The sequence below is a fragment of the Hyperolius riggenbachi genome, chromosome 4 (assembly GCF_040937935.1).
Source record: "Hyperolius riggenbachi isolate aHypRig1 chromosome 4, aHypRig1.pri, whole genome shotgun sequence".
Taxonomy (NCBI): domain Eukaryota; kingdom Metazoa; phylum Chordata; class Amphibia; order Anura; family Hyperoliidae; genus Hyperolius; species Hyperolius riggenbachi.
Window position 1 is genome coordinate 358,626,651 of NC_090649.1, and position 26,672 is coordinate 358,653,322.

General features: G+C 45.5%; 1 protein-coding gene and 1 long non-coding RNA gene across 3 annotated transcripts in view; one reads left to right on the forward strand and one right to left on the reverse strand.

Annotated features, from left to right (window-relative positions):
* Positions 1 to 26,672, reverse strand: part of LOC137504035 (uncharacterized) — a 458,442-nt gene that overhangs the window by 278,902 nt on the left and 152,868 nt on the right. The window contains exon 2 of the long non-coding RNA XR_011019403.1: positions 15,600 to 15,658. This is a non-coding gene — a long non-coding RNA (uncharacterized lncRNA). The remainder of the gene's footprint in view (positions 1 to 15,599; positions 15,659 to 26,672) is intronic.
* The window catches only part of LOC137504028 (kinesin-like protein KIF28P), a 524,300-nt gene that overhangs the window by 276,511 nt on the left and 221,117 nt on the right, over positions 1 to 26,672 (forward strand). For both annotated transcript variants that reach the window (XM_068231935.1, XM_068231937.1), the window contains one exon: positions 25,381 to 25,531. In XM_068231935.1, the coding sequence (XP_068088036.1) occupies positions 25,381 to 25,531 (151 nt within the window). The remainder of the gene's footprint in view (positions 1 to 25,380; positions 25,532 to 26,672) is intronic.

A 26,672-nucleotide genomic window follows, 5' to 3' on the forward strand; every position in this document is an offset into this window, starting at 1 on the left:
GCAGCAAGCAGGGGAGTACGTGGCTGCGCAGAGGACCGACTTGTCACACCTCCACGACTTGCAGGCAGGCCTCCAGCCACCTCCTCTCCACCTGCTATCCCCGCTTCGCTGTCGTCATCCTCCTCCTCCTTGGCTGGTGCCACGATCTCCTCTCCAGCTACACAGCCCCAGCACCCCAGGGCCTATGCTGCATGCCAGGTACGACGGTATCACGCAGTGTTAGACATGTCTTGCCTGAAAGCGGAGAGTCACACTGGAGCAGCTCTCCTGGCTGCTCTTAACAAACAGGTGGAGCAATGGCTGACCCCGCACAAGCTTGAGATCGGCAACGTGGTGTGTGACAACGGCAGCAATCTCATTGCTGCGTTGAATTTGGGAAAGCTGACACACATACCCTGCATGGCACATGTGCTTAATCTGGTCGTGCAAAGATTTGTGTCCAAGTACCCAGGCTTAGAGGACGTCCTGAAGCAGGCCAGGAAGTTGTGTGGGCATTTCAGGCGCTCTTACAAGGCCATGGCACGCTTTGCGGAGATTCATCGTAGAATCAACTTGCCGGTGAGACGCCTGATTTGCGATAGCCCGACTCGCTGGAATTCCACCCTGCTGATGTTCTCTCGCCTGCTAGACCAGGAAAAAGCCGTCACCCAGTACCTGTATAATTACAGTACAAGGACACAATCTGGGAGGATGGGAATGTTCTGGCCCAACAACTGGACACTGATGCGAAATGCATGCAGGGTCATGGAGCCCTTTGAGGAGGTGACCAAACTGGTGAGTCGCGATGAGGGCACCATCAGCGACTTGATCCCCTACGCCTACTTCCTGGAGCGTGCCGTGCGTAGAGTGGTGGATACAGCTGTGGAGGAGCATGAACAAGAAGAGTTAGGGCAGCAGGAGTCGTGGGAGCCATTTACACACGAACCCGATGTTTCCACAACACCGGCGGCAGCACAGAGGGGGGAGGAGGAGGAAGAAGAGGAGTTATGTGGGGAAGGGGAGGAGTCAGACTCTGATGATGGTGATGATGAGGAAGGTGTTTCTGTGGAGGAGGAAGAGGCGGCGGAAGAAGAACAACCGCGGCAGCCATCACAGGGGGCTTCTGCTGCTCCACGTTCCAGTGGTATTGTTCGTGGCTGGGGGGAGGAAGAGGAGTTGCGTCCCGTCACTGAGGAAGAGCAAGAGGAGATGGAGAGCACGTCTGCATCCAGCTTTGTGCAGATGTCCTCTTTCATGTTGTCCAGCCTGTTGAGGGACCCCCGTATCAAAAAACTCAAGACGAATGACCTGTACTGGGTGGCCACGCTACTAGACCCTCGGTACAGGCACAAAGTGGCGGACCTCTTAGCAACTCAACAAAAGGCGGAAAGGATGCAGCACTTGCAGAACAAGCTGTCGATGATGCTTTACAATGCATTTAAGGGTGATGTGGCAGCACAACGCAATCAAGGTACCACTGGCAGTAACCCTCCTCCTCCCAAGTCCACGCAGGCAAGGACAGGACGCTCCAGCGATCTCAGGGTGATGTCGGACAAGCGGACGTTCTTTAGTCCAACTCCTCGCCATAATCCTTCCGGATCCACCCTCCACCAATGCCTGGACCGGCAGGTAGCCGACTACCTGGCCTTGAGTGTGGATGTAGACTCTGCGAAAAGCGACGATGAACCCTTGGACTACTGGTTGCGCAGGCTTGACCTGTGGCCAGAGCTGTCCCAATTTGCCATACAACTTCTCTCTTGCCCTGCCGCAAGCGTCCTGTCAGAAAGCACCTTCAGTGCAGCTGGAGGCATAGTTACTGAGAAGAGAAGTCGCCTAAGTCACGACAGTGTTCAGTACCTGACCTTTATCAAAATGAATGAGGAATGGATCACGGAGGGCTACTGCACGACCGAAGACTAAGTCAGTCCCCACACACAGCATCTCTGCCTGCAGGCCGCTTGACTGCCTTCTCCGCCACCACCAACAGGGTCCAGGACTCTAGGCGGATTCCTGAATTTTTAAGGCCGCTGCCAGCAGCGGCCTCTACACTAATTTTTCTGGTGCGTGTACATGTGCCCATCCTCCTTCGTGATCATTACCTTGCCGCGGTGAAGGGGCTTGCGCATCACAATGAAGCCATGACCTCCGGCTATTTGAGTGTCTCGGGTGGCGGTGGCACACAAAAGATAATAAGGTCGTTGCTTCATTGTGGTCAGACCAAATTTGATCAGCTGGACAGTCACTGTTCTGTCATTCAGCTACATCAGCCGGGCGAGCATATGGGCTGAAAAGCCACCATCACCTGCACTCTCGTCATGGTGCGCACCAGTCCAGCACGGCTGTCACTACACAAACGGCTGTTGCAGTCACTGCATACCTTTCACTGCATCTGTGACTGCACATTATACCTGGCAGTCAGTGCATAACTTGCACTTGAATGGGTACACTTTTAAACAATTTAAAAATACAACCATCTAAAGTTTCAAACAATTTAAAAATTCAACCGTCTAAAGTTTCAAACAATTAAAAAATACAACCATTTAACACTTGCCCTCCGTAAAACATTCTTGGCAAATGCTTTTGACTTGGTTTGTCTTCCGCTGGGTCAAGGGTCCATCTGACCACAGATGCCTGGTCTGCAAAGCACGGTCAGGGCAGCTACAGCATGGGTCTCAGCAGGCTCCCACTTCGGGCCGGAATCTAACCTTCATTCCCCGCGGTGACAATGGCAGACTTGCCCTCCATAACGGATTCCCGTTAAAAGGATTTAAAGTTGATTCATTACAATTAGGGCCCCAGAGTCCTGTATTGCATGCCTGCCTGCTGCCCTCCTTGGATGTGCAGTGGTAGCCGTTGCTCAGGCTCCACACTGGATTCCATCCCTCATTCCCCGGCCATTACCCGGGGTCACTCACAAATGGCAGACTTGCCCGCCTTCATATGATTCTCGTGAAAGGAATGTGGTGTCATCTTTGCCCGCCATAACGGATTCCCGTTAAAGGATTTAAAGTTGATTCATGACAATTAGGGCCGCAGAAGGTCCTCCTGAGTCCTGTATTGTTATTTTTGGTCACTACCTCAGGGCGGGCGTGCATGCCTGCCTGCTGCCCTCCTTGCCTGGATGTGCAGTGGTAGCCGTTGCTCAGGCTCCACACCGGATTCAAACCCCTCATTCCCCGGCCATTACCCGGGGTCACAAATGGCAGACTTGCCCGCCTTCATATGATTCTCGTGAAAGGAATGTGGTGTCATCTTTGCCCGCCATAACGGATTCCCGTTAAAGGATTTAAAGTTGAATCATGACAATTAGGGCCGCAAAAGGTCCTCCTGAGTCCTGTATTGTTATTTTTGGTCACTACCTCAGGGCGGGCATGCATGCCTGCCTGCCTGCTGCCCTCCTTGCCTGGATGTGCAGTGGTAGCCGTTGCTCAGGCTCCACACCGGATTCAAACCCCTCATTCCCCGGCCATTACCCGGGGTCACTCACAAATGGCAGACTTGCCCGCCTCCATATGATTCTCGTGAAAGGAATGTGGTGTCATCTTTGCCCACCATAACGGATTCCCGTTAAAGGATTTAAAGTTGATTCATGACAATTAGGGCCGCAGAAGGTCCTCCTGAGTCCTGTATTGTTATTTTTGGTCACTACCTCAGGGCGGGCGTGCATGCCTGCCTGCCTGCTGCCCTCCTTGCCTGGATGTGCAGTGGTAGCCGTTGCTCAGGCTCCACACCGGATTCCATCCCTCATTCCCCGGCCATTACCCGGGGTCACTCACAAATGGCAGACTTGCCCGCCTCCATATGACTTTCGTGAAAGGAATGTGGTGTCATCTTTGCCCGCCATAACGGATTCTCGTTAAAGGATTTAAAGTTGATTCATGACAATTAGGGCCGCAAAAGGTCCACCTGAGTCCTGTATTGTTATTTTTGGTCACTACCTCGGGGCGGGCGGGCGTGCATGCCTGCCTGCTGCCCTCCTTGGATGTGTAGTGGTAGCCGTTGCTCAGGCTCCACACCGAATTCAAACCCCTCATTCCCCGGCCATTACCCGGGGTCACAATGGTAGACTTGCCCGCCTCCACAGGATTCTCATTGTAGCGGTACTGAACACGTACACAGCAAGTAGAAAATGTAATTTAAAAACAAAACGTAGGCTTTTTAACAATGCCATGGAAAGTTGAGAAGGAAGTCACACATTACCTGACATCACTGAGTGAGGAAGAGCAATCTCGCCATGTTGCGCAGTAGTCCAGCATGGCCGTCACTACACAAACAGCTGTTTGCGGTGCGTTACACAGTGAGTTTGGTGTGTCAGTGTGAAGCAGTACTCTAATTACACTCCCTGATTGATGTATACACATGCAAGATGTTTTAAAGCACGTTAGGCCTGCAATTTAGCGTTCAATGTGATTTCTGCCCTTAAAACGCTGCTTTGCGTCACATCCAGATTTTTCCCCGGGACTTTTGGCATGTATACCACTCCACCATGCCCCCCTCCAGGTGTTAGACCCCTTGAAACATCTTTTCCATCACTTTTGTGGCCAGCATAATTTTTTCTATTTTTCAAAGTTCGCCTCCCCATTGAAGTCTATTGCGGTTCGCGAACTTTTCCGCGAACCGAACCTTCCGCGGGAGTTCGCGAACCCGGTTCGCGAACCGAAAATCGGCGGTTCGCCACATCTCTATTCCAGACTACTCCTCACGGTTTTGGGCCAGGGCAGTATAGGAACCCCACAAGTGACCCCATTTTAGAAGGAAGACACCCCAAGGTATTCCGTTAGGTGTATGAGGAGTTCATAGAAGATTTTATTTTTTGTCACAAGTTAGTGGAAAATGGCACTTTGTGAAAAAAAAAAAACAATAAAAATCAATTTCCGTGAACTTGTGACAAAAAATAAAATCTTCTATGAACTCACCATACTCCTAACAGAATACCTTGGGGTGTTGTCTTGCTAAAATGGGGTCACTTGTGGGGTTCCTATACTGCCCTGGCATTTTAGGGGCCCTAAACTGTGAGGAGTAGTCTGGAAATCAAATGCCTCAAAATGATCTGTGAAATCCTAAAGGTACTCCTAGGACTTTGGGCCCCTTAGTGCACCTTGGCTGCAAAAAAGTGTCACACATATGGTATCACCGTACTCAGGAGTAGTAGTATAATGTGTTTTGGGGTGTATTTTTACACATACCCATGCTGGGTGGGAGAAATATCGCTGTAAATGGACAATTGTGTGTAAAAAAAAAATTAAAAAAATTGTCATTTACAGAGATATTTTTCCCACCCAGCATGGGTATGTGTAAAAATACACCCCAAAACACATTATACTACTACTCCTGAGTACGGTGATACCACATGTATGACACTTTTTTGCAGCCTAGGGGCCTGGTTCACAAAGCGGTGCTAACAGTTAGCACCCTGGTGAAAAGCCCTTTATCATGCCTAAACTCAGTTTAGGCATGATAAGTTTAGGTGTGATAAGTTTAGGTGTGATAAGTTTAGGCATGATAAGTTTAGGTGTGATAAGTTTAGGCATGATAAGTTTAAGAGCCAACTGCGTTAGCCCCGCAGTGCACAGCTGATCAAAAGTTTTGCGCTAGCAAAGACTGGTGCACTTCGTATAAAGTTTAATGGCGCTGCTTTGCGTGCCGGACTTTGCAAGCGATCTAAACTTATCTAAACTTAGCATGCCTACACTTATCACACCTAAACTTATCATGCCTAAACTTATCACACCTAAACTGGCTTTTCACCAGAGTGGTGCAATGGTTATCATGCCTAAAGTCTCTAACTGGGTTAGCACCGCTTTGTGAATCGAGCCCATGGTGCGCTAAGGGGCCCAACGTCCTATGAGTACCTTTAGGATTTTACAGGTCATTTTGAGACATTTGGTTTCTAGACTACTACTCACGGTTTAGGGCCCCTACAATGCCAGGGCAGTATAGGAACCCCACAAGTGATCCCATTTTAGAAAGAAGACACCCCAAGGTATTCCGTTAGGTGTATGGTGAGTTCATAGAATATTTTATTTTTTGTCACAAGTTAGTGGAAAATGACACTTTGTGGAAAAAAAAACAATAAAAATCAATTTCCGCTAACTTGTGACAAAAAATAAAATCTTCTATGAACTCACCATACTCCTAATGGAATACCTTGGGGTATATTCTTTCTAAAATGGAGTCACTTGTGGGGTTCCTATACTGCCCTGGCATTTTAGGGGCCCTAAACCGTGAGGAGTAGTCTGGAAACCAAATGCCTCAAAATGACCTGTAAAATCCTAAAGGTACTCATAGGACTTTAGGCCCCTTAGCGCACCTAGGCTGCAAAAAAGTGTCACACATGTGGTATCGCGATACTCAGGAGAAGTAGTATAATGTGTTTTGGGGTGTATTTTTACACATGCCAATGCTGGGTGGGAGAACTATCTCTGTAAATGGACAATTGTGTGTAAAAAAATAAAAAAAAATCTCATTTACAGAGATATTTCTACCACCCAGCATGGGTATGAGTAAAAGTACACCCCAAAACACATTATACTATTTCTCCTGAGTATGGTGATACCACATGTGACACTTTTTTGCAGCCTAGGTGCGCTAAGGGGCCCAACGTCCTATGAGCACCTTTAGGCTTTACAGGGGTGCTTACAATTTAGCACCCCCAAAATGCCAGGGCAGTAAACACACCCCACAAATGACCCTATTTTGGAAAGTAGACACCCCAAAGTATTCAGAGAGGGGCATGGTGAGTCCGTGGCAGAATTTTTTTTTTTTGTCACAAGTTAGCAGAAATGGAAACTTTTTTTTTTTTGTCACAAAGTGTCATTTTCCGCTAACTTGTGACAAAAAATAAAATCTTCTATGAACTCACCATGTGATGGGGAGACATGTGATTTCAGGTTGCTTTGGCAACCTGATACTTTGCTCCCCGTCAGAACTCGCATGAGAGCCAGAGTTGGCCGGCGAGATATACGCGTTTTCTAGTCGTATTTCTTGACGCTTTGGCGCCGTCTGTACCCCGGGTGACGGACAGTGCCGACGGCGCATGCGTACGTTTTAGACCCGTCTAAGCGTTTGTGTTGCAGGTTGGCATAGCAACGCGCTGGGCGGATGTGACGTTCGGATGGCACAGCGCCCAGCAGAAGTGAGGCAGGAAGCGACGAGGGTATGGGGCAGTCACACGGAGCGCTCGGTAACGGCTAAGGTAGCCGTGGCGCGAATTCAGGGACCTATTAGGTTCAAATGGCAAAAGTTTCCGCCTACCTGACAATGGATTGACAGCATCAACTGTGGTGAGATTAGTAGTGTAATAAGCAATCTATTGGATACACTAGTGATAAGATGGTTTTCACAATACATGTAATGTATATGCAATATAATGAACTGGATGGTGCATAGACTCCTGTATGTATTGCATGAGATATGACTTTGTTTACATTTGTATATGCCTGTGATGTAGACAGCTGAAGGGGAGGGACTATGTTCTTGGATGATTGTCATGGGTGGTTACTTACCCTAAGGTATATATGTTTTGAGCACTTTTTGGTGTATTGTTTGTCTGCACATTCTGAGGAAGGAGACCCGCCGTGGCTCCGAAACAATTGTCAATCTTTGTGTTGATGGAGCAATAAAGGAGAACGATTGCACTTTGAAGCAGGTGTTCTAGCCTAAACTTTATTGAACTATTTTGGAAAGTAGACACCCCAAAGTATTCAGAGAGGGGCATGGTGAGTCCGTGGCAGAATTTTTTTTTTGTCACAAGTTAGCAGAAATGGAAACTTTTTTTTTTGTCACAAAGTGTCATTTTCCGCTAACTTGTGACAAAAAATAAAATCTTCTATGAACTCACCATGCCTCTTAGTGAATACTTTGGGATGTCTTCTTTCCAAAATGGGGTCATTTGGGGGGTATTTATACTATCCTGGAATTCTAGCACCTCATGAAACACGACAGGTGCTCAGAAAAGTCAGAGATGCTTCAAAATGAGAACATTCACTTTTTGCACCATAGTTTATAAACGCTATAACTTTTACCCAAACCAATAAATATACACTTATTGGATTTTTTTTTATCAAAGACATGTAGCAGAATAAATGTGGACAAAAATGTATTTAGAAATTTTACTTTATTTGAAAAATGTCAGCACAGAAAGTTTAAAAAATATTTTTTTTGACAAAATTCATGTCTTTTTTGATAAATATAATGAAAACTAAAAATCACAGCAGCAATCAAATAGCACCAAAGAAAGCTGTATTAGTGACAAGAAAAGGAGGTAAAATTCATTTAGGTGGTAGGTTGTATGACCGTGCAATAAATCGTTAAAGCTGCAGTGGTCTGAATGGAAAAAAAGTGTCTGGTCCTCAAAGTCATCAGGGGAAATCTAGTAAAATGAGTGGTACTTACCAGGGGCTTCCTCCAGCCCCAAGCTCCCAGGACCTCCCTCGCCGCAGCTCTGCCCGCAGCCATTCGCTGGAGCTCCGACCCGGTCCCCGGCGATGACATCAGAGCGACCTGGAGGTCGCTCTGTACTGCGCCTGCGCGATTGGCGCTGTCAATCACCGCCACGTGGGCCGGAGCGGAGTGCACAGGCAAGAAACTATTGCGCCTGCGCAGTCCGCTCCGGCCCACGTGGCGGTGATTGACAGCGCCGATCACGCAGGCGCAGTACAGAGCGACCTCTAGGTCGCTCTGACGTCATCGCCGGGGACCGGGTCGGAGCTCCGGCGAACGGCTGCGGGCAGAGCTGCGGCGAGGGAGGTCCTGGGAACTTGGGGCTGGAGGAAGCCCCCGGTAAGTACCACTCATTTTACTAGATTTCCCCTGATGACTCCCTTTAAGGGGTTTTAAGACTGCAGTCCTTAAAGAGGAGCTGTTAGGTATAGGGTCTCAGAGAAAATAAACACATATATCAGTAGCTAAACATTGGCTGTACTTACATTACATATGCATTTCACTGTCCACGTTTGGATTTCAAAGAATCTTTATATAGTATTTGCAGAGAATGATGCTCCTGACAGCTCATGGCAGGTTCCATGTTTGTCTGTCTCCTATGAAGCCAAATGTGTCCTCATGTCCTGCCTGCTTCCTGATGATTAGACTCACACAAAAGATCGGTAATGTAAAACACTACTGAGCAGTGAATATTAATTAGCCATGTGGCTAGGAACAATAGCGGACTCCTGCAGTGTACTCTGCCCGGAGTTTTTTCAGTGCTGTGGGCTGCTGCTTTTGTAACACGAGCCCTGTAACTTATCACTAGCAGCCGAGGGGAGGGCCCCAGAATGCTTTGCTGTATGGTATGTGGCTCTCGGCTTCTTAAGAGCTTGGGTCTAACAGCTTTGCTGATAAGCACACATCAAAACTAAGAGAGATTTTTAACCTCAGTATTGCCTTTTTGGCTTCCTTCTAAACTGTTTAACACAGGAGAATAGAGGTTTAAATTAGCTTTTGCAGCCTGACAGTTACTCTTTAAAGAGACACTGAAGCGAAAAAAAAATTATGATATTATGATTTGTATGTGTAGTACAGCTAAGAAATAAAACATTAAGATCAGATACATCAGTCTAATTGTTTCCAGTACAGGAAGAGTTGAGAAACTCCAGTTGTTATCTCTATGCGAACAAGCCATTAAGCTCTCCCACTAAGTTAGTCGTGGAGAGGGCTGTTATCTGACTTTTATTATCTCAACTGTAAGTGAACTGTTTACTTTTTCTCTGCTAGAGGAGAGGTCATTACTTCACAGACTGCTCTGAAAGAATCATTTTGAATGCTGAGTGTTGTGTAATCTGCACATATTATAGAATAATGCAATGTTAGAAAAAACACTATATACCTGAAAATAAAAGTATGAGAATCTTTTCTTTGCTGCTAATCTTCTAGTAATTATTCATAGTACACAACCAATTCATTATATCATATTTTTTTTTCGCTTCAGTGTCTCTTTAAGTGGTTAAAAAAAAAAATTTTCCTTCAGCCACTGGAAATATTGGTTTGGCTTCAGGGTGGATCTATTGAATGGCTGCTGTGCATTCGGTGCTATTAACCCAGCAGGCTTCAGCACTAAATCTGACTTGTCCTGGCAAACACAGGTACTTATCTGAAAATTGCCAGCATGATGACAAGTCTACTTGTTTCACTTCTCCATTGAGCAACACAAAATGCTGACCTCTCAAGTCATGGTGGAAGACATACGTGGATAAAACAGGTGTCCCCAGGGACACCACTGGAAAAACTACCTTGGTATTTCCATCAGTTAGAAACAAAGAAAGTAGCGGCACTGGCGCTAAGGGGGTATTCCGGGTGTCTGGACCCCCCCCCCCCCCCCCCCCCCCCCGCGAGCAGAAGGATATGTGTGCGGCGCTGCGGGGGCCTCGGTTGCTGCTGGCGGCTGTACCGCATGTCATCGACGTACTGCACATCGGCGACGTACCGCATGTCATCACAGGGGGAGCTCTTACCGATGCGACGCGCGCCGGGACAAGCAGAAGATAGAAGCTGCGTGCAGGATGAAGGCAGGTAAGTGGAAACTCCTCTCTCCCCGCTCCCCCCCCCCGCCTACCTATCTAACCTATACTGGGGCTTATACCTATCTAACCCATACTGGGTAATATACCTATCAAACCTGTACTGGGGCATATACCTATCTAAGCTATACTGAGGAGCATATACCTATCTAATCTATACTGGGGGGCATATACCTATCTAAGCTATACTGGGGGGCATATACCTATCTAATCTATACTGGGGGGCATATACCTATCTAAGCTATACTGGGGCATATACCTATCTAATCTATACTGGGGCATATACCTAGCTAACCTATACTGGGGCATATACCTATCTAATCTATACTGGGGCATATACCTATCTAAGCTATACTGAGGGGCATATACCTATCTAATCTATACTGGAGCCATATACCTATCTAATCTATACTGGAGCCATATACCTATCTAACCTATACTGGGGCTTATACCTATCTAACCCATACTGGGTAATATACCTATCAAACCTGTACTGGGGCATATACCTATCTAAGCTATACTGAGGAGCATATACCTATCTAATCTATACTGGGGGGCATATACCTATCTAAGCTATACTGGGGGGCATATACCTATCTAATCTATACTGGGGGGCATATACCTATCTAAGCTATACTGGGGCATATACCTATCTAATCTATACTGGGGCATATACCTATCTAACCTATACTGGGGCATATACCTATCTAATCTATACTGGGGCATATACCTATCTAAGCTATACTGAGGGGCATATACCTATCTAATCTATACTGGAGCCATATACCTATCTAACCTATACTGGAGGCATATACCTATCTAATCTATACTGGGGGATATACCTAGCTAATCTATACTGGGGCATATACCTTGCTAATCTGTACTGGGGGTATACCTATCTAACCTATACTGGGGCATATACCTAGTTAATCTATACTGGGGCATATACCTATCTAACCTATACTGGGGCATATACCTAGCTAATCTATACTGGGGCATATACCTATCTAACCTATACTGGGGGGCATATACCTATCTTATCTATACTGGGGGACATATACCTATCTAACCTATACTGGGGGACATATACCTATCTAACCTATACTGGGGCATATACCTATGTAAGCTATACTGAGGGGCATATACCTAGCTAATCTATACTGGGGCATATACCTATCTAACATATACTGGAGGCATATACCTATCTAATCTATACTGGGGCATATACCTAGCTAATCTATACTGGGGCATATACCTATCTAACCTATACTGGGGGACATATATCTATCTAATCTATACTGGGGGGCATATACCTATCTAACCTATACTGGAGCCATATACCTATCTAACCTATACTGGAGCCATATATCTATCTAACCTATACTGGGGGCAACTATATTGGGCTACCTATACTCGGCTGGCTACCTATACTGTGGGCACCTATACCTGTCTCCACATTGGGGCACATTTTACGCCCTCGCCCTGGGTGCAATTTAGCCTAGAAACTGCTAGTATTTGGCTCCACGCACATCATGTTTTGGCCACGCCCAGATGCCGCTTTCAGGAATCCCCCCCTTTAAAATCCTGGATTTGCCCCTGTAGCGGTGCATAAAGAACTGTGGCACCCGGTCCACCTGTTCGCCCATGCATCTCTGTGTATCCATGCAAATGATCCCTCCCCAGGAAAATCGATAAATCTCTCCTTGTCAAGTCTCTGTTGTAAAGGAGTTTTACCTTCTGATAAGGCTTGAACCATTATCTTGAAATCTGCCGTTAACTCAGTCTGCATGGATAGACATGCTATTTCCCATGCAGCACCCTTACCATGTGCAAATTGCAATCACCTTTTTGAGAATTGGTTGAATGTGCCTTTGAGTGTACCCCTGAACCTTATAGGTGTTGTGTGTTAGCTGTTCCAAAACCATGTTCAGATGATTCTGCTGTCCCAATGTGCCTAATTGTTGAATTTCCTCTTTTTAGTCCCATCACCCTTTTATCATATAGGCCTCAATTCACAGAGCTTTATCAAACACTTTATCAAACGTTTGATAATTTTCCTCATGGGTAAAATCTAATTTTGAATTCACTAAGGTGTTATATATTTATTGATCATTTCATCGATAAAATATTCGATAAATCTATAACACCTTAGTGAATTCAAAATTAGATTTTACCCATGAGGAAAATTATCAAACGTTTGATAAAGTGTTTGATAAAGCTCTGTGAATTGAGGCCATAGAGTCCCCGGGGTGCTACCTGATGTATCCCAGGATTCTACCTCTCTACTCCAAAAGTCCCCTGATCCATTAAACTAACATTCCATGCTAACCCTTGTGGCCCTCCCCAGAAGAATATGGTTGGTACTCTCTCTACAGGGAAATTGATTAGCAAGCATATCAATGGCAAACGCTATTCCCAACTGTCCACGCTATTCCCAATTGTCCTGATTGAACCTTTGCCCCCCTTATGTCCTGAGGCAAAATATGTACCTTCGGTCGGGAAGAATATACTCTCGGCAATCTTTCTATTAAGCGTACCTGGTCACTTAACCATCTAACATGAGGATAAGTGGCTGAATATGGACTGTGTAGTATTGTCTCATATTGTGACCCGTGTAGGGAGAATGATGTTACCTGTGTTGGCTCTTCCTTTTCTGGGATCGCTATCCCCTCCCTCTTTGTCACATGAAAATGTGGCTGGATCTCTATTTTTTACTTCTTGTTCCAAGAACCAAAACCCTTCTGCTTTCCATCCTTTACATGTGTATAGTTGTCTCAGAGACACCCTCTGTTGGTTGCCCCAGAGTGTGATATTGTTCCCTGCTTCTCTCCTGGAGGAGAAGTGACGCTTACTGCTCGTTCATCTCCAGTCTAGATCCACCTCACTCCGGAGAACCAAGACAAGGTAATCCTGTACCACACACTTCACCTTTTGCATATACCCATTGTAGTGCAATGTACCTTTTAACCAGACTTGGGATCGGTGTCTGGGCTGGGAGAGCATCACATTCAGGAGTAGCATTGAGCTTCCGTTAATATCATTCTTCCAACACTCCTGACCCTTCATACCTTTTACCACCATCGTGCCATGAAATTGGCTTCCATCTGGTACCAATGATCCTTTTCTCCTACCCGACTTGTAGAGATGTGGCGAACCTTCGATTTTCGGTTCGCGAACCCGATTCGCGAACCTTCGCGGAACGTTCGGTTCGCGGAAAAGTTTGCGAACCGCAATAGACTTCAATGGGGATGCGAACTTTGAAAAATAGAAAAAATTATGCTGGCCACAAAAATGATGGAAAAGATGTTTCAAGGGGTCTTACACCTGGAGGGGGGCATGGCAGAGTGGGATACATGCCCACAGTCCCGGGGAAAAATCTGGATTTGACGCAAAGCAGCGTTTTAAGGGCAGAAATCACATTGAATGCTAAATTGCAGGCCTAAAGTGCTTTAAAACATCTTGCATGGGTATACATCAATCAGGGAGTGTAATTAGAGTTCTGCTTCACACTGACACACCAAACTCACTGTGTAACGCACCGCAAACAGCTGTTTGCGTAGTGACGGCCGTGCTGGACTGATGCGCAACATGGCCAGAGTGCAGGCCGTGGCAGTTTTCCAGCCCATATGGTCGCCGGGCTGTGGTAGCTCAATGATAGAACAGTGACTGTCCAGCTGATCAAATTTGGTCTGTCCACAATGAAGCAACGACCTTATTATCTTCTTGTATGTAGGTAGGCATAGGTAGGAGTCCCAGAATAGGTAGGCATAGGTAGGTGCCTCAGTAGTTAGCTATCAAATTGTATACTTGCATCTGCACCGGTGGAATATTTATGACGTGCTGTGATCACCCCTGGAGTTACAGGGACCTTGCATATCAATTGAAAGGATCCGCACCGTCTAAAAACGTAGAAATTTTATTTAAAGCTCTTTAAAACATCATAGGCAAAATCTGAATGCGTTCCGGATCACCATTGACGCATAGCGTTTCGGATATAATCCTTCCTCAGAATGGTTCCAGTACACACTGACATACTCACTCAAACCATGCCCATTAAATACACAGGTAGAGGACCTGATAGAAGACTACAACATGTCATGACAATTTGCATACATGCATATTCATAATAGCACTAGCCAATGAAAATCAATCCGATGTTTACAAACAATGTAACAAATCACCGTGCAGGAAGCAACCGAGCAGAGACTTACTTCAGGCCGATCAGACTCCAGAGGGATTGCCCAAAAAGGTTTCTTGCACCAGAGGCACCTCCTCATGCGCTCCAAGATATGTAAAACACATCTAAAGAGACGCTTCAGTCCTCATGCCCCAGATTCTAAACAGCGGTGTCGGCTGATCCCAAGCTCTGCCGACCAATTACCACATTACCCTTGAATTGGGACAATCCTCCCGTCTCTCAGCCTATTCACAAGTCCCCCGTATCCACTCAGCCCATCAGTACATCGCCGCCAACGTCCGCTCCAAGAGCATACAGCCAGCAGCCAATCCAAAAGGCGCCTACAGCATCCGCCTGGAAGACTGTTCAGCCTGTGGCCAATCAGTGTGGCGCCTACAGCGTCCGCATCTAAAGCTACGCATGGTTGCCCGCATGTACGCATGAGCAGCGGCCAACCAATCAAAACAGCGCCTACGGCGTCCGCAACAAAGACTGCACATGACGTCGCTAACAAATCACGCATGGTTCTCCGCATATACGAATGGACAGCGGTTGACCAATGTCCGCATCTAAAGCTACGCATGGTTGCCCGCATGTACGCATGAGCAGCGGCCAACCAATCAAAACAGCGCCTACGGCGTCCGCAACAAAGACTGCACATGACGTCGCTAACAAATCACGCATGGTTCTCCGCATATACGAATGGACAGCGGTTGACCAATGTGAGCGGCACCTACAACGTCCGCCTCAAAGACTGCGAATGACGCCAAAACACTATGCGTGCTGACTGGCTCCAATCAGAAACCAGTCTACAACATCCACATATAGACTTGGTCTAACATAGACCAATCCAAAGTGGAATAACTGCATATAACTAAAAATAAAAAGCTATTCGATATAAAGTATGCACCACACTGATGGCCACTCACGATAAGATGTGAAGATCAGGGAATCTAACTCAATTGCCTCCTACACAATGCTCCACCTGCTGGATAGATAAACAACATGTTAGCAAAATTATCACAACTAATTGTACAATCATAATAAATTATTTACATCATATTCTCTATTTAATCCCTTTGGCTCAAGAGTCTCCAGTTTTTTAATCCAATAATTTTCACGTTTAAGCAGCTGTTTGTGTCTGTCCCCCCCTCTCCTCTGTATTGGAACTCCTTCCAAAACCTGCACCCTTAGTTGCGACAAACTATGCTGGTGAGTAACAAAATGGTCGGATACCGACAAATCCCTATTTTTTGTTCTAATACTGGACTTGTGGGATGCCAATCTATCCCGCAAAGCCTGGGTGGTCTTTCCAACATACCCCATCCCGCAGGGGCACTTCAACATATAAACCACATATCTAGAATCGCAAGTAAAAAAAACCTTGTATCTTAAATTTAGTGCCCCTGCTAGGATGGGTAAAGGTGTCACCCCTGCAGATAAAACTGCAGAGGTGACACCCCAAACATGGGAAAGTCCCATTTCTCATAGATCCCTGGCTCTTTTCTGGACCTATATCGCCCTTTACCAATATATCTCGCAAAGACGGTGCACGCTTATAGGACATAAGGGGATGATTATGAAATTCACGAACATGTGGCAGTCCCTCTCTCAACACTGGCCAAGATTTGTTAATGATATGTGCTATCTCATATGAAAGAACATTATAAGTGGTAACACACGTTACCCTCTCATTATAACTACTTTTAGTACTCCTTTGTCCAATTCTCCAATTCTTGCCAGTTCGCATTCTGGTATTACCTTCCAAACATGCAATTGGCTACCCCCTGGCCAAAAATGTATACTTCATCTCTTCCAAGCGAGATGCTTTAGTAGTAGGATCACTGACAATACGCTCAATCCTTTTATACTGTCCCTTGGGAATATTAACTTTTATATGGGGAACATGAAAACTGGCAAAATGGAGAATTGAGTTTTTATCAGTTGGTTTGATATAGAGATCTGTAATAAGATGGTCTTCCTGTCTAATCACCCAGGTATCTAAGAAACTAACCCTGTCACAGCTGCTCTCGATAGTCAACTTTATTGCTGGACAAGATGCATGTAAATGGTCCCTAAAGGTCTCAAGGCTCAAACGTGGCCCCACCCACAAACAAAAAATATCATCTATATAACGTCGCCACAACAGGGCATGTTTGCAAAAAAGAAAATTGGAATAAACAAATGCATCTTCGTACAAACCCATAAACAAATTAGCATAGGACGGGGCCACGTTCGAGCCCATCGCCGTACCTCTCTGCTGCACATAAAAAGAATCCCCAAATAGGAAGTAGTTGTTCCTCAGTAAAAGATCTAATAATGCTAGCAAAAAGGACCTCTTCTATCAGGTCCTCTACCTGTGTATTTAATGGGCATGGTTTGAGTGAGTATGTCAGTGTGTACTGGAACCATTCTGAGGAAGGATTGTATCCGAAACGCTATGCGTCAATGGTGATCCGGAACGCATTCAGATTTTGCCTATGATGTTTTAAAGAGCTTTAAATAAAATTTCTACGTTTTTAGACGGTGCGGATCCTTTCAATTGATATCAGTAGTTAGCTGGGCATAGGTAGGAGTCCCAGAATAGGTAGGTAGGTGCCTCAGTAGTTAGCTAGGCATAGGTAGGAGACCCAGTATAGGTAGGTAGGCATAGGTAGGTGTCCCAGTAGTTAGCTAGGCATAGGTAGGAGACCCAGTATAGGTAGGTAGGTGCCTCAGTAGTTAGCTAGGCAAAGGTAGGAGACCCAGTATAGGTAGGTAGGTGCCTCAGTAGTTAGCTAGGCATAGGTAGGAGACCCAGTATAGGTAGGTAGGCATAGGTAGGTGTCCCAGTAGTTAGCTAGGCATAGGTAGGAGACCCAGAATAGGTAGGTAGGTGCATCAGTAGTTAGCTAGGCATAGGTAGGAGACCCAGTATAGGTAGGTAGGCATAGGTAGGTGTCCCAGTAGTTAGCTAGGCATAGGTAGGAGACCCAGTATAGGTAGGTAGGTGCCTCAGTAGTTAGCTAGGCAAAGGTAGGAGACCCAGTATAGGTAGGTGTCCCAGTAGTTAGCTAGGCATAAGTAGGAGACCCACTATAGGTAGGTAGGCATAGGTAGGTCCCCTAGTATAGGTAGGGAGGTAGGTGTCCCCGTATAGGTAAGTAGGTGCCCCAGTAGTTAGGTAGGCATAGGTAGGTGTCCCAGTATAGATAGTTAGGCAGGGCCTGGCTGGCACAGTAATAACAATTACCAAGGTCCAGCTGCAACAGATAGGGCTGTATAATGTCAGTGAGCAACACACACAAAAAAAAAACACATCAGGAAAACATTAGCTCTCAAAAGAGCTGTTGAGGGGGGCTATTTTAGCAATAACAATCAGCCAGGAGCAAGCCAAGAGCCTAACTAATCTTTCCCTAGGAGAAAAAATCTGCAGCAGCTCTCCCTAGTCTGTCTATTTGCAGCAGGCACACGAGTGAGTGTCATGGCCAGCGAGCCTGCCTTATATAAGGGAGGGGGGGGGGGGGCTCCAGGGCTTGGTGTAGCCTGAATGGCTACAATGTGCCTGCTGACTGTGATGCAGAGGGTCACAGTTGACCCTCATAGTGCATTATGGGGCGAATCGAACTTCCGAAAAAGTTCGCCTGGTGCAGGCGAACGCGAACCCCCAACGTTCGCCTGGAACCGTTCGCCGGCGAACCGTTCGCTACATCTCTGCCGACTTGGTCCGTACTGACCAATCTGAGGGTAGTGCAAAAGGATCTGTACCTTTTTCTCCAAACATGAACATGCTTTGGCCTTGTTTTCTCATTAACCCCTCATTGTCCATGATAATGTCTTTTCTTCTCCTCGGTCTCCTAGGACGACATGGCAACCCATGATCAGCACAGTACTCTTCATTATTAAAGCACCTCCTTGGGAAAGAAAAACATATGCACTTTGGATTATGCTTTGCTCAGACAAGTGTCTTTAGTCTCTGTCCAATATTGGAAAACTCATTATTTTCCACTGCAGGATTGGCCAGAAACGTTTGCTCAGCTGACTGACATCTCCATCTCTGCCTCTGCTGTCAGTAATTCAGCTTTCTCGATTCCATACTCGCCAAACTCCTGAAACAGAAATCCAACCAAATAAATTCTTATTAATGATTTGCATTTAGCCCTACTGCTCCAATCTCAATTGTACAACTTAGATTGATCAATGTATATTACGAGTGATCTCGGTTCTGTGTAGTTCTTTTGAACTTTGTTAACTTTTTGATGATGGAAGGCTCTAAAACCCTCTACCTTACTTTATGTACCACAGCATAAGTATTTATCTTGTTACAATGTGTTTCCCTCGGATCTTACCTTTTGAAGCACTAACCTCTACATCCCCCCTGTACATACTTCGGCCGCTACGTTGACCGCAGTATGCACTGCGTAGGGACCACCTGCCCACTGCTGCTACTCGCAGTTGAGCTTGCAATGTTCTTAGCCATTTTACTTCAATTACCTAGGACTTCATTTATCACAACCAGCTCTGCCGGAAGTCCTATTTGTGAACCTAATTGGCAATGCTACTACCTCTGCACTTGCCCCAAAAACAAACACGGCTACCTCCTGTAGGAAGGTGTGCTTTCTATTTTATCTAAGCAGAACCCCATCCAGGGATTCGCATGACAGTTTACTACAACTGCACGTGAGTCTCTGACTCCTGACTGTGTAGGGGATCCTAGACTGGACTGAGGACTAATACCTACTGGAGGGAAAAAGTGGAGGGGTTATCTGGCTACCTAAACTGGGGGGGTCAGCAGGCTACCTATACTAGAGGGAAGGGGGAGAGGGGTCATCTGTCTTCCTATAGTGGAGGGAGGGGGGAGGGGTCATCTAGATACCTATACTGATGGGGGGGTGCTGGTGACAGTGGCTTTGGGTGGTAAAGAGTAGAGATGGCCCGAACGGTTCACCGGCGAACGGTTCCCGGCAAACTTCCGTGGTTCACAATCGCGGTGAACGGGAAACTTTTCCGGATGTTCGGTTCGCCCCCATAGTGCACCATTAGGGTCAACTTTGACCCTCTACATCACAGTCAGCAGGCACATTGTAGCCAATCAGGCTACACTCACTCCTGGACCCACTCCCCCCCTTATAAAAGGCAGGCACCGTCGGCCATTACACTCACTCGTGTGCCTGCAGTTGTGAGAGAAGGGACAGCTGCTGGCAGACTCTCATAGGAAAAGATTAGTTATGCTCTTGTAGGCTTCTTAGCTTGCTCCTGGCTAATTCTTATTGCTAAAATAGCACCCCACAACAGCTCTTTTGAGAGCTAATCTTGTTCTTGTGATCTATTTTTTTTCTGTGTGTCCCACTGACACTTGTGTTGCATAGACAGCCTTGCTAATTCATACTGTGTGTTTGCCACTGCCAGGCCCAGCACATTCAGTGACTACCTGTGTGACAGGTGCACATTGTAATACCCATTACTGCATATACCTACCTACCTGTTGATTCATTTCACATATACAGCAGGACCTCGAAAGTCCTCCTGTATTGTTATTTTTGGTCACTACCTTGGGACGTGCATGCCATGCCTGCTGCCTTCCTTGGATGTGTGGTGGTAGCCGTTTCTTAGGCTCCCACTCCGGACCGGAATAGAACCCTGGTTCCACGGCCATTACCCACCGTGGTCACTCACAATGGCATACTTGCCCTCCATAACAGATTCTCTCCTCCTTGAGGAGGTGACCAACCTGGTGAGTCGCAGTGAGTCGCAGTGAAGGCACCATCAGACTTGCCCTCCATAATAGATGCTCGTTAAAGGATTTAAAGTTGATTAATTTCACATATACAGCAGGGCCTCGAAAGTCCTCCTGTATTGTAATTTTAGGGGCAGCACTATTACACTGTGGTACTACTACCAGTGAGTTGCCATGGTCCGTCTGTGCTGCTGAACTGACCGGCTGCTTTGTCCTCCTGACTTAGTCGCTACTAGTACTACTCTGCGTTCACTCTGCCCGGGTCACCGGGCACATCTAATTTTTGGGGCAGCACTATTACACTGTGGTACTACTACCAGTGAGCTGCCATGGTCCTTCTGTGCTGCTGAACTGACCGGCCGATTTGTCCTCCTGACTCAGTCGCTACTAGTACTACTCTGCGTTCACTCTGCCCGGGTCACCAGGCGCATCTAATTTTAGGGGCAGCACTATTACACTGTGGTACTACTAACAGTGAGCTGCCATGGTCCTTCTGTGCTGCCACACTGACCGGTCGCTTTGTCCTCCTGACTCAGTCGCTACTAAAGTCTGCGTTCACACTGCCCAGGTCCACTGACAACTCTGCTGTTATGTCATTGCTAATCGCTGCAAAACCCCCCCCCCCCAACAAATTACAAAAATCTCTCTGGGCCTTTTTGGCGTCAGCCACTCATCCTCCTCCAGTGGTACCATCACCGCCAAGTACCATTGGGACTCACCTTCACCTCTGTGATTGCTTAACGTGTATTTCCCTGTTTAAAACCACTTATTACCAATTAATAGCCCCATTTAAAGTGTTGATTTCATTTTAAAATCCATTTTCTCTAGAAAAAAAAAATATTTTTGGAATTTTTTATGTTGAAGTTGTAGCCCCTTATCACCTTGATAATCCATGCAATTTGGGGGATTGTAGCATGTATGGGGGCTTTGCTATTAATGTTAAAAGAAAATGCGGATCCGGCCGTGGATCCGGCCGTGAGCGCATCATTCACAGCCGAAAATCCGTGTCGTGCCGTGGACGAGTATCGAAATCCGGATCCAATTAAGGATTTCTTTTTTGGTCACCGAATTCGTGGATCGAGACATCCGAGCCTCACTGCTCTATACATTATGTACAGATGGCTGTGTTGGTTTTGGATCTGAGAGCTCATGCACACTCATTATGCACATGTGAATGCATTGTTCCTCAGGTGTTTTGTCACTGTCCCAGCTCCTTAACCCAGTAACACAGGAGAATAGCATGTCATCTGTAAAAATGCATCCTGTCATGTGGTCATGCGGAGAATAGAAATGCATGTTTATATTAAAGCTTCATATGTCCATGCACATCACAGGGTATGTGAAGTACATGAAAGTTAGCTGGTGTGTGTAATATATATATATATATATATATATATATATATATATATATATAATGTCAATATAAGGCCTGGGACACACTGAAGATTGCAAAATGCAATCGTTAGCGCTTTGTGTAAGCACTTTGTAGGTGATTGCAGCTGCATTTTCTGGCCATTAAGCTAACTTATACACTAGGTATATGAGTACAAACGCTCACAAAATTCTGCATGTCCTACGATTCCGATTTCCAAAATCGCAATTGCTTAAGCTCAACACCATAGCCTGGCATTAGCAAAGCTTTTATACAAGTGGAACCAGGGCCGCCATCAGAAATTTTGGGGCCCCTCACACATCATCAGGCCTGGACATACCCACTGGTTGCTGTGCCCGCCCACCAGCCAACCCACCCCCATGTCCGTGCACGAAGTGCGCTGCGGTGAAAAATGTGCATGGCTCCGACACTGAAGAAAGCGCCATGCACAGCGTGATGCAGCAAAAAGTGGGCATGACCAGCGCATGTTGTGGGTGGAGCCAAATACTAGCAAAATACAGGTAGTCCCCGGTTAACAAGTGAGATAGGGACTTGTAGGTCTGTTCTTATCCTTTATCCGTTCTCTTTTGTCCCCCTCTTTTCTTCCTGTGCCTCTTTTGTCCCCCTCTGTTTCACCTCAGTTTGTGCCTCTTTTGTGTCCCTCTGTGTGACCTCATGTTCCCGTCCACCTCTGTTCCCCCTGTGTCTCTTTTATCCCAGTGTTACCTCAGTGTCTCCTTCTGTCTCAGCTCGTCCCCCTGCCCTAGCCAGGTATAGATACCCCCAGTATAGGTATCCAGGCATAGGTGCTGGAACGCGGTGTGCTGGTTAGTGAGCCACAGGCCCGCAAGCCAGCACATGTGGCCCTTCCAGGGCTTTGGGGGGCAGGGCCCCTAGAAGCCCTGGGCCTCTCACTGCAGTGTCAGTTGTCCCCCCCTGATGGCTGCCCTGAGTGGAACAAAAGTTGATAGGACTTGCAGTCTCTTGCAAACCAAAATTTCAATTTATTAGTTGCCTGTATATACATATAGGGAGAGGAAAGATTTTACAATGGGCAAACACTGACTAAATCATTTATACAGTACATAATTATTCTAAAAATGAAACACTTTTTATTACATTATTTTCACTAGAGTTTCTCTTTAAGGGATATATTCCATGTATGTCTGGTCTTCCAACAAAAACCTGTTACTATTTAATGCTCTTTTTATTTCACATGCTCTCTTTCTATGCTTTTATTTGGAAAAAAAATGTGCAAGTTTGATGCACAAATGTTTAGGTTTTGTTGTTGTAGTAGAATGTACGGTTTGCCAGACAGCTCAATGAGAAGATGCAAGGCATTTCTTGGCAAATATACCATTTGCACTTTGCATTTATGGAATAAAGCATTGCAAGGAAGCAAAGGCAATATACAAAGTGAAGTACAGGTAGACCCCGGTTAATGAACGAGATAGGTAGGTTCGTAGGTTATAAGTATATGGTTATATGTTATAGATACAGTGGGTTGCAAAAGTATTCGGCCCCCTTGAAGTTTTCCACATTTTGTCATATTACTGCCACAAACATAAATCAATTTTATTGGAATTCCACATGAAAGACCAACACAAAGTGGTGTACACATGAGAAGTGGAATGAAAATCATACATGATTCCAAACATTTTTACAAATAAAAAACTGCAAAGTGGTGTGTGCATAATTATTCGGCCCCCTTTGAAGTGAGTGCAGTCAGTTGCCTATAGACATTGCCTGATAAGTGCTAATGACTAAATAGGGTGCACCTGTGTGTTCTCTAATGTCAGTACAAATACAGCTGCTCTGTGAGGGCCTCAGAGGTTGTCTAAGAGAATATTGGGAGCAACAACACAGTGAAGTCCAAAGAACACACAAGACAGGTCAGGGATCAAGTTATAGAGAAATTTAAAGCAGGCTTAGGCTACAAAAAGATTTCCAAAGCCTTGAACATCCCACAGAGCACTGTTCAAGCGATCATTCAGAAATGGAAGGAGTATGGCACAACTGTACACCTACCAAGACAAGGCCATCCACCTAAACTCACAGGCCGAACAAGGAGAGCGGTGATCAGAAATGCAGTCAAGATGCCCATGGTGACTCTGGACGAGCTGCAGAGATCTACAGCTCAGGTGGGAGACTCTGTCCATAGGACAACTATTAGTCATGCACTGTACAAAGTTGGCCTTTATGGAAGAGTGGCAAGAAGAAAGGCATTGTTAACAGAAAGCATAAGAAGTCCCGTTTGCAGTTTGCCACAAGCCATGTGGGGGACACAGCAACCATGTGGAAGAAGGTGCTCTGGTCAGATGAGACCAAAATGGAACTTTTGGGCCAAAATGCAAAACGCTACGTGTGGCGGAAAACTAGCACTGCACATCACTCTGAACACACCATCCCCACTGTCAAATATGGTGGTGGCAGCATCATGCTCGGGGGTGCATCTCTTCAGCAGGGACAGGGAAGCTGGTCAGAGTTGATGGGAAGATGGATGGAGCAAAATACAGGGCAAATTTGGAAGAAAACCTCTTGGAGACTGCAAAAGACTTGAGACTGGGGCGGAGGTTCACCTTCCAGCAGGACAATGACCCTAAACATAAAGCCAGGGCAACAATGGACTGGTTTAAAACAAAAACATATCTATGTGTTAGAATGGCCCAGTCAAAGTCCAGAACTAAATCCAATCGAAAATCTGTGGCAAGATCTGAAAACTGCTGTTCACAAACGCTGTCCATCTAATCTGACTGAGCTGGAGCTGTTTTGCAAAGAAGAATGGGCAAGGATTTCAGTCTCTAGATGTGCAAAGCTGGTGGAAACATACCCTAAAAGACTGGCAGCTGTAATTGCAGAAAAAGGTGGTTGTACAAAGTATTGACTCAAGGGGCCGAATAATTACGCACACCCCACTTTGCAGTTATTTATTTGTAAAACATGTTTGGAATGATGTATGATTTTCGATCCACTTCTCACATGTACACCACTTTGTATTGGTCTTTCACGTGGAATTCCAATGAAATTGATGCATATTTGTGGCAGTAATGTGACAAAATGTGGAAAACTTCAAGGGGGCCGAATACTTTTGCAACCCACTGTATGTAGGTGTGTTCTTAACCTGAATCTGTTCTTAGGTTGGAACACTGTGCCATTTCTTTCCCCTGTGCCTCCTCTGTATCCCCCTGTGCCTTCAGTGCCCCCCTCTGTCACCTCTGCCCCCTGTACCTGCTTATACAAGTTTAAAGCCATTTTTTTATTTGAATTGTTTAAAACCAATTTTTTCTAAAACATTTTTGGACTTGTTCTCATATAACCACAGAATCCATGCCTTTTGTATTGGCGGGTCATTTGTAAGTCAGGGACTACCTGTATTCTGATCCTAATTTAGTTAAAAGGGGTTAACAAAAAAAAAACAAAACACAAGTATTACATATTGCATCATGTTCTTTTTCTTAGAGATTGAAACTCAGCATGACATTGCCGAAGATTTGCATACATATTTAAAAACCAAGCCATCTGAATGTACTTTTCATTTTTATTATAGGGTGTGCAATATATGATTTATGGACATATGCAAGAGCTGTCAACATTAAGAATAACTCTGTTTTTTGGATTTCAGGATTCAAGTAGTCAAGTGTCTGAGCTCTCTCTGAAATTATTAAAACTGGAACAAGAGACAGAACTTTTAAGAGACATTAATAGGGCCTTAAGAGAGGAGAATATTTTCCTGAAAGAGTCATTAAAACAATCAGTCACAATGGAACTTCAAGGTCAGTTGTATTCTGTTTATGTGTGTACTGTACAGTATATGTTTGTCTGTTTGTACTCATGGATGAAGCTGGCAGTTTTGTTTCACAAAAAAAAAAATGGTTTTCCTGGAATAAAAATGCACTGTCAATTGGAAGGGGAAAGTTTTAGGATAATAATCACTTTTATTACTACAGTCCTAGAATTCAGCAGCTCTCCATTTTAATGTCCAGCAAAACTGAGAAGTCATTGTGAAAAAAACAACAACAACAAAACAATAAAGTAATCAAATTCAAGTTTTGGTTAATCCACTAATGCATCACTAGAGACATCATTCAAACACACACAGTTTACTGTTGATAGCACTAGCACAATATGTAGCACCACAGCAGGGCTTCCTATTCTGTATTTGTTGCATCAGACCTAGTTACTAGAGAAAATGCAGTTGTGCAAGTTAATGAAAATCTTAAAGCAATGATCTGTCGCCAATCATGCTGAGGCAGATGAGATTACTACGCCTATTACGAAATAACATCTGCATGAAAGGCCTAACCTACAGATGGAAATTCCCATTTGGCCACTCGGTTCTCCAGCTAGGAAGATTTTACACCCTACAAACGCCAGAAGATCTGGAGCAGTTTTGTGAGGGACTACAAATTGATATCCCAGATCACATGATCAGTGTCACCTACAGTATGTCTATGAACCACAAGTGCTAAATAAGTGTTTTATTTACTTTTTTGGGATATTTTAAACCACAATCTAGACTCGTATTGTCATCTTGCAGGTAAAGGTTCATATAAATTATTGGTTATTAGCATATTTAGGTAGGTGGAGGTACTTTTCATAGTTCCTGTGTCAGAAAGAGTCACCGTTCCTAACGTGGGAGGAATTTTTCTCTCCTGATTGTGAGAGGAGTTTCCTACCCATGCTTTATTTCTAGAGATGGCCCGAACGGTTTCGCCAGCGAACGGTTCCCGGCGAACTTCCGGTGGTTCGTGATCTCGGAGAACCGCAAACTTTTCCGGAAGTTCGGTTCGCCCCCATAATGCACCATTAGGGTCAACTTTGACCCTCTACATCACAATTTTGTAGCCAATCTGGCTACACTCCCTCCTGGAGCCACTCCAGCCCCTTATAAGAGGCAGGCAGCGTCAGGCAGTG